Here is a 9382-nt window from a genome sequence, read left to right on the forward strand (position 1 = left end):
CACGTGCTCGAGTTTCAATTACACACTCTCTGACTGCAGTTCAATTACTCATTTCCTCGTCACGTTGTGACCATCTTATATATACCAGCTACCCCCAATCTAGTGGTCTCCCGATAATTCACGAAGGTTCGAGAGAACACCTGGTTAAATACATCAAGAGCAAATAAGATTATCTTTTGTGCTTTATGTAATACTGTAGTTGCATTTCTGTTCAAAGATGACCTAAAGGAACATACTTATAGGCCTAAACATCTTAAATATAGAGTAATGTATCTGAAAAAGCAAGATGCATGTCGAACTTTATATCAAATGTATATGAAAAATATGAAGACAGTATCATTACTTGAAAACTAAGTTCGTTTCTGAGAAAACGTGTTAGATTTGCAGTAATACAACAAATGCTTTGATGGGGGTTAGTCATTCAGTATCTAACTGCTTTAAGTGGCTAGTCAAACCTCTCTGACAGCATTAAAGACCTGCTAAGAAGCATATATATAAATTTTTGTTTTAATTCTAAACGGAAAGAACTTTTAAAGGAATTTCAGACTGTAAAATACATAAAATTCTGGCGCCAGGTCAGACCATATGGTTGTACTTGAAGTAATATGTGGTTAGATTACTTGATCAGTAGCTTGTATTGCAATTAAATTACACGACACCTATCTTTGAAGATCATACACATACCAACAGTCTTGTTCTTTCCCAGTTATAGGATCTGAACATGAACATTTTGTCTGAGTTTATAAGTTATGCAAAGGGCATTATTAATTAACTGAACATTATTTTTCAAAGTGAAGTTCCCACAGGCCATATATAGAAATAAAAAGACTAATCAAAGAGGCCACTTAAGATTATTTTAGTATCACTTGGGAGTTGGGACAGTTACATATTGTGGTCAATCTTTTCTTAATGTGTCAGAATTTAAAATGATATATATATATAAATATATAACTTTCCCTTTTGCCAATTGTCAAATAGAAAGGCTTTTGGTAATATTTCTTAATAGTATACATATATTCTATGTTGTTGTTGGACTTGGGATTTTTCTACAGTTAGGTGTCTGTGACTTGTTAGGGATAAATTCAAAAATGAATAAACAGCACGCACTTCACTTGTTTTCAAAATAATATATATATTCAGAACAAGTTAACGCATGTACAGTAAATTCTTCAACACTATAGATATATCATAAACACTATATATGTAGTTCTCTCCTTCTTGTCAAATACCCACTTAGACCTATTCAATTACCTTAGAATTTCAGTTGACAAGCCGAACTATCTTCTCAATTTCTATCGCACTAGTATTTCTTGTTAGTTTCACTCTAACATATAAAACGTTAGGCCTATCACATCTACGTTACTTAACTTCACGCCAACTTTATTCTCTTTCATTATTATCTGTCTGATGCTTCCTGCTCCTCTCACACTATTTATATCATTATCACTTAGTCGTCTGCCCGCCTTCTATATTCTCGATGTCAATGAATTATTAACAAAACTTCCTACATTCGTCTGCTTTTAACTCTTGTTATAACAAAAAAACTAAATAACAGTAAAATATTCACTCACAAAAATAAATTAACCACTAATACCTAAACCAAACAGTCTTTTATATCATAAACACAGTTTTTGCAGATAGGTGACAAGACAGTATATTTTTAGGAATTTTTCCTGACTGTGGCTGGATGAGCCTTAGAGTATTACCATTTGTTGGGAAGAGTTTCTTAATTTTATTTTGTCGGACCTGAAATAATTACTAATTATATAGTTAACATAGACTATGTCATTATTTAGGTATTGTCAGATAATTTGCTAAATGTACATGTAGTTCTTAAGTAGTGATCGCATGCTTGTACGTTAGATTCCCAGAGGTCGTAAACATGTGCAGGTAAAGTTGTATGCTACAACTTAAGTCTCAAGCTAGCATGTACGTGTTTCTATATGGACTTTTAGGAAGTTTGTCTATTAAAACCAGGTAAAACAAAAACTTGTGCAGACTGGCTTGGGACGATTAGAATTGTTTGTTGACTAGTATCAAGTGTGTAACCCAATGAATTGTGGGATTCTACACTAAGGTTTCTGCCCAACTATAAAAGTGGGATAACCATACTATTCTTGATCTTGGTTTAATCCTATCTCTGTTCCGTGCAGACGTTAGGTTTGCTTGTTTGTTTTAGATCAAAACCACACTGGGCTAGTTGCTATGTCTACCACGGGGAATCGAAACTTGGATTTCATCGTTTTAAATCCAAAACTTACCACTGCCCCACCAGGGAACTCAGACGTTAGGAAAATCATTCCAGCCCCAGCAGCCAGTTTGAGTACAAACAAATAAAAACTGGCCCGTTTGGTAAATCCACAACGCTATTTAATGAATCAAATTTTGTTTATGTTTCACTGGGATTTGTATATTTTCCTTTACTGTTCCTGTTCGATTTATTCTGTTCACTACTTTCTGGAACCTGCATTCTGTAGAAACTTTAAACTTATCTGATGGATATCAATGAACCTGAATGCCATACTTTTACTTTGTTTCCAGAATAGATAGAAGAAGGTCCAAGCCCAAAACTTGTTATGCTTCCCTTTGCTTTCCTATCAAACAGAATGTTTCAACTTTGGTGTTTTATATTTCATTTCAGTTGAATTCAGTTTTTTATAATTCCATTTCAGCAGTTCATTAATTTGTCCTGTTCGAGTTTTTTATTTTTTATATAATTTATAGAGGTGTTTCCATTTTTTTAATTCCACAAACTAACACCGTGAAACAAAGACCAGAACAACGCCACTTCACCCACAGTCTGATGGGATGGTAGAAAGATACAACTATAGAACAGCAGAGCATGAAGCCACTGGATACACTCCAGCAAAGTTGATGTTTGGTCGGGAACTTCTGTTGCCAGTTGATTTGTTAATGGGACGCCTACCTTACGAAGAGTTACCTGAAAATGTGTCAGAGTTCGTGAAAGTGTTATCGGAAAAGATGGATAATATTCACCATCAAGTGTGTTCAAACTTGAAAACGTCTGCTGATTCGATGAAGCTATGTTATGATAAGAAGTCTTCTGAAGTCAGCTTTGTACCCGGAGACAAGGTGTGGTTGTATAATCTCAGAAACACCAAAGGGAAGTGTCCTAAGTTGTCTTCTCCATGGGAAGGCCCATATGAACCTCACGTGCAGCAGAAGCCAACGAGGTGGAGACCAGTACGGAAGAAGATACATCCCGTAAAATTAAGAGACTTTGTTGAATTTTAATTTTGTGTTTGTAAATTCTGTACATTGAATTAAGTTATTGTTAATTTTCTATTGGTTTAATGTAAATGGCTATTGTTCGTGACGAACAATACTAAGGAAGGGGCAGTGTTACGACAGCGGAAGTCACGTGACGCTGGTAACACGTAATGAGTTCTAGAAAGATCGGGGAACATCACGAATAATCCAGTATTTGCTAGGCGCCCTATATTATTGTACATAAGTGCGCCAGGCAATTAATCGGAATTGAATTGCAGACAGGCAGATATAGAGACAGACAATTGAGTCAAGCGCGGTAGTGACGTAGCTAAAGCACATGAATCGTTCATTGTGAATTATAGCGTGTGTTTAATTTAAAGAGGCTGTGGAAATTCAGTGTATTGTAAAGTTGAATTGAGAAAGATTAAACTAGTGGGAAATAAATTATACGGAAAATTAACAAACGAACACAGAGACGTAACAGTATTTTTAAAGGCCAATCAATGGACTTGTGTACACTTTATGCAAGAATTTTTGACAAATTGGTCATTGTTTTGTTTAGAGAAGTACTAAAGTACCCAAAGAGTAGAGATGATGACATATACACAGATATAGGTATATTTTATACTAGTTATAAGAGGGTGAAATTAACAGTTATTCCAACTGTGACAGTACAAAAGAAAATATAGAAATTAAACTATTAACAAATATTTTTTTTTTCCAAAAAGTGAACTAAAGAATTATGTAGTCAAGTCAAATATCTACTGAGCTAAGTGACTGTTTTAATATATGCAGATATCGTCATTTTTTTAGACTTGGCAATGACTTTAACTCTGGGAGATAGTGTAATTTAACGTGTAAAGAAAGTGAGCAATCTGCTTTAAATCATTATGCGATGCTTCAGCAAGGTCTTGTTGCATATCTGCTTCTTTGATAATTTTCGGTAAAAATTCTTTCCAAGTGACTTCAGCGATACAAGTCCCTTCTTGATTAAAACTAGTTTATTCTTTCTCGTTATAGACTTTGTAATACACTTAATTTCCACAGTCACTTTAACCTTAACTACTTTTATAAACACACACACACACTATAATTCACAGCGATTCACACACTTTACTTACGGTGCCTACTGCTCGCTTGACTCAATTATCAATTATGTTTCTTCAATCTATTTCCGGCTTATATACTAAAAAAGAGGGCGTCTAGCAAACGCTGGGATATTCGTGAGGTTGCCCGATAAGTCATGATCCTTCTAGAAACTCCAGCGCGCATGCTCCCAGCGTCGCGTGACTTCCGCTGTCGTATTGTTTGTTTGTTTTGAATTTCGCGCAAAGCTACACGAGGGCTATCTGCGCTAGCCGTCCATAATTTAGCAGTGTAAGACTAGAGGGAAGGCAGCTAGTCATCACCACCCACCGCCAACTCTTGGGCTACTCTTTTACCAACGAATAGTGGGATTGACCGTAACATTATAACGCCCACACGGCTGAAAGGGCAAGCATGTTTGGTGTGACAGGGATTTGAACCCGCGACCCTCAGATTGCGAGTCGAGTGCCTTAACCACCTGGCCATGCCGGGCCCCGCTGTCGTAACAGTCTTTTGTTGAATTATGGCAGTTATAGTAAGTGATTTGTAACTGTATTTTCAATAAATTACTCAATCTGAATTCTTAATAAGTAAAGTTTTTGTAGTTCTCAAACTAATCCAATTTTATAGTTACAAATTGAAGAATTTACACAGAAACTTGAATTATTTTAGGAAACTTTCGATAATGACATAAGGGTTATGAAATTAAAAACTTGATAAAAAAGTTGTTACAGTATAAAGAAAAAACTATAAGCTGTTTTAACTTTCGTATCATTCTTGGGAGCAACAAGTTAAAAGTAACGAGCGCGTGACAATAAGTCATGTTATTTGAAGTGGCGCTAGTGTAGTGAGGTTAATGATCATGTGATTGTGAGTGCAGGTCGTGTGATCATGTGAGCTGAAAAGTAATAAATAAAGGAATGCTCTTCTAACTTCTATTTGTATAAGAAGTTATTGTGTTACGATCTTATAAAGATAATATTTATTTTAAAAATAAAACTGGTTACAATCATGAAAAGACTAACAAACGTTTATCAACTTTATATAATTTTGATTTCGTTGTTCCTGTTTGTAGACAGTTTGAAACGGTAAGTGTTTATTTATTTTATTGATAATTGAGGCTTTTAATTTTATCAATATCATCATCAATGTTATTTTTGAATTATACTTTATAGTTTCATATTGTACAGTATACTGTTAATGTTATTGACAGTGAAAGTAATAGTGCCATAAGGCAAAATATACAAGTTTACCGCAAATGCAACATAATAGAATAATTACAGATGATTTGGATAGGTTTAGTAATTATAGAGAACTAGTATTCAAAAAGTAATCATGAACATATATATATACTACTGGTATCAGTAGTAGTATATATTTACGTGCAGTGGCGTAACTACAAAAGATGCCGCCCCCCCCCCGCATTAAAAGTTATTGAACCCTCTATGTTTATTTTCTCATGAATTATAATTGTAGTTATGATTCTGGCTGATTGATATTGTTAACTTAACAGAATAGTGCAACCACTCTTTACTTTAGTTCAAATAAATTGTAATTGCCATTCTTTCCCCTTGTTGGCAATTTTAAAGTTTGTAAGGCCCCTTGACTTTGAATTGAACAGTTTTATTTGATATGTGCATAACACATGCATGGCCTAAGTGTATTTTGGTATTTTTGTGCAAGAATGACCAAGTTTCAAGTATAAAACCACCCCATTTTGAGCAGTACAGTATCACCTTATGCAAGCATCTAACAAAACAATATTTCAACCTCTTGTCCTAATAACACAGTACACTAGACTAACTGCTGATTCATTTATCTACATAAATAGTTTGGTTTACCATCTGCCTGTTCTAAAGGTCACAAGGTTTTGCCTTTATAGATCTGATATATATCTTTATCTCTTGTGTGACAAATGGCTTAAAAATTACTGTATTATAATTTCCCCAGCTATACAAGATTGAATGACACCCTTCTACAGAGTTGAGAAACTGTATATATATGTATACATATTGTAAAACTTTTGAAAGTGCTCGGGTTACAGAGTTTTTATCATTTTATATTAAGACTTATTGAATCTATGTGTTTTTCTGACATCGTGAATGTCTACATATGGTGTTAACATTATTACATACAAAATGTTTGAATGGAATGTAGCAGTGTGAAACAGTGAAGTAAATGTTGCAGGAGAAATAAATACGTAACTTCATGAAATAGTTGAATGGCATATATTATTTTGATGAATGAAAATACTTTTCAGGCTTATATGTATATTGCAGGAGCTGAAATGTATATTCACATATGTTCAACCAACATTGTAACTATTGTATATATTTTTTAACTTTTTCTATGAGAGGATTAGCCCTTTGCATTCAACACATTTGTAGAGGTTTCTGTTCAATAAATATTTTGAATGTATTTCAATGGTCACTATCAGTTAACTCTGATAAAGAATACATTTGAATCTGAGCTTCCACCATTAAATGTATCTCCCAAAGGAAGTTTACCAAAGCCCCTAACAATTTAAAGTAACTGAATTTTGCCTGCTAAATTATTCATACACTTCAGATTAAAAAAAAGTTTAAAGAAATTGAGAGTTATTTTAGTTCCTTTTCTCTTCACATGGTATAGCATGTTGATATCTTTCCTTTAATAAGGGGACCAAAACTGGAAAAACACCATCTTGAAAGTAACCTCACCCGAATTCTATATAATATTATAACCTTTCCTCATCCTTAATTTCAAGAATCTTGTAAATATGTTACAGAAATTATTAGCTTTTTTCTCAGGGTAGCCACAAGTTTTAACCACTTATCAATTATTGCAGTTTATTTCTTTTCTTCTACAACACCAAAGTTTCTTTTACACAAGATCAGAGTTTTGTTATAAATTTTTGAACTCTCCAAGTGCATCTCTTTATACCTCTTAACACCCAAACTTTTTTCATGGCTTTGCTTATTCTAAGTCTATACAAACTCTGATTTATAAAGCATTTATCAAGAATCCACATTTCCCAGTATCTTAGTGCCCTCAGAAAATTTAAGAATATTTCTGTTCAAGGAGCCACCTAAGTATTGTAATTAATAGAAATGGGAGTTCTCAAGGTAGACTCTTTGATGGACATAAGTAATCAACAGCTTTTCAAAAATTAAGATACTGGTACTCGGTGTCTACTAAGTACTTTTTTGTTGTTGTTTGAAAAACATAAGTGTTATCAACAAATATTTACACATTTGTATCTGATACAAGTTTGAAATGTAGAAAATCAGTATGGTGGTTTTAATCTGTTCTGACAAATTATAATCAGTAAGAATGTAGAAAATAATGTGCATAAATAATATCAGATTACTAGTAAGGTGCTACATGTTTATCAGTAAAACATATTATCACTCACAATTTGATTTAGCATTAAATGATTAAAAATCTGTCGAAACGTATTGAAAACAAGGTAGATTATATATATATATATATATATATCTTTACAGGATACCCCTATATCATGTTGATTCTGTTCGAAATCAGCTTCGGAATTTTGAAACACCTTACAAAGTTTTTCAACCAAAGCTGCATTTGAAAGGCAATGGACCATTTCCAGAACCCCTCTCAAATTACTTGGATGTAAGTGAACGTGATCATATTTATGTAAGATGCTACTGACATCCAGTTACTAATAGGCAAGAATGCAGATAGTACAAAATAATCCTGTCTACAGCAGCTTTTATTATAACTTTTTATAATTACTTTTATAAGAGGATTAACACCTTTTGACAGTTTTTTGGAAATATATGTACTTCTGACACAAATTGTCAAATTAAAAAAAAGTCATCTGCATTATACATTGAAAAAATTACAAGTTTTATGTTTTGACATAGTCTTATTTATTTTGTAAACTTCAAGATACAAACAATTCATTTGAATTTGATACCCATTATTCTGTAGTTAGACTTTTTATGTTTTTCATACACAACTTGTCAAAATATAAATCTGAATACCTACAAGTACCTCCTACTCAAGCCTATAACATTCTTGAGGTTGGTGTGATGTCACAGTCATGTGATTTTGCCTGATAAAGAGATCGGCATCTTGACAAAGGGACAAACAATAGTGAAGTGAGTGCAGCTGTGTGTACACAATTTATATAGGTCTACTTTTTACACGTGTTACTGCTGAAGCTGCTGTGCAAATTTTTCAATTATCATTCATAAATTAATGTTTGATAGACAAATTATCAATTGCAGTGTCTTATCAATACATGGAGAAGATGTCTGCCGAGGCATTAGCGAGATATTGAGTAAAGTTACAATTAATTGGGTTTGATTCTTGTCCCAACCAGCACTGCTGATCATGGATCAATGACCCAACAGAATGGCCCAATGTGCAGTACCCAGACATGTACAATTACCCTGTGTTAAAAAAAATAAATAAATCTGAAGACAACATTTACATGATATAAAAGTAGCTGAACACACATAGTTATAGTCAGACTTTGGCTCCCATAGTTTTTTTTTTGCTTCCTCTGTTTTGTGGGTTAATAGCTTTCAGCCACAGCATTCTTCTCTTTTCATTCATTTGTTCAAATCTTGGTACTTGGATTTATAGATCTCTGCCTGGCCCTGTTAAGGCCCATTTGTTGGAGTATTTTGTCGACAGTGTTCCTTCTTGTTGTTCGACCTGGCTGGCCTTGGCTTCTCCTTTTCAGTAACTTGACTTGGTGTAAAATAGAAGGAAAGTTCAGGTCTTTTTGACTTGTTATTGGTGCAATTGAATACCTAACAACTCTTCAGCATATTTCCAAGTTTGGAACAAAAAAGTTTGTCACAAACACAATAGTCATTACAAATACGAGTGTAGATGTGGGTAAATGTACAGAATGAATAAAATCTTAAATTTATTGCACTATTTGTTTGCCCCTTTGCCTTTGTTGCTATGTTGACATTGGATTGTGAGAGGGCAAAATTCCTGGATGTCTGACCTCAAGAATAATGCAGGTAATTAGTTACATTAAGGCTGTACAATATATTGGAGGGAAAGTTCATGAAGAGTATTCCTATAGTCGTCGGAGACA

At 33.8% G+C, this 9382-nt stretch overlaps 1 protein-coding gene across 1 annotated transcript in view; it reads left to right on the plus strand.

The window, feature by feature from the left end:
• Positions 1–5192: 5192 nt before the first annotated feature.
• Positions 5193–9382, plus strand: part of LOC106469254 (lysosomal aspartic protease-like) — a 23062-nt gene continuing 18872 nt past the window's right edge. Inside the window, exons 1-2 of the mRNA XM_013929733.2 lie at positions 5193–5405; positions 7803–7935. Coding sequence (XP_013785187.1) covers positions 5329–5405; positions 7803–7935 — 210 coding nt within the window. The 5' untranslated portion in view covers positions 5193–5328. The remainder of the gene's footprint in view (positions 5406–7802; positions 7936–9382) is intronic.

Source organism: Limulus polyphemus, unplaced genomic scaffold, assembly GCF_000517525.1.
Source record: "Limulus polyphemus unplaced genomic scaffold, Limulus_polyphemus-2.1.2 Scaffold3378, whole genome shotgun sequence".
In the NCBI taxonomy this organism is placed as follows: domain Eukaryota; kingdom Metazoa; phylum Arthropoda; class Merostomata; order Xiphosura; family Limulidae; genus Limulus; species Limulus polyphemus.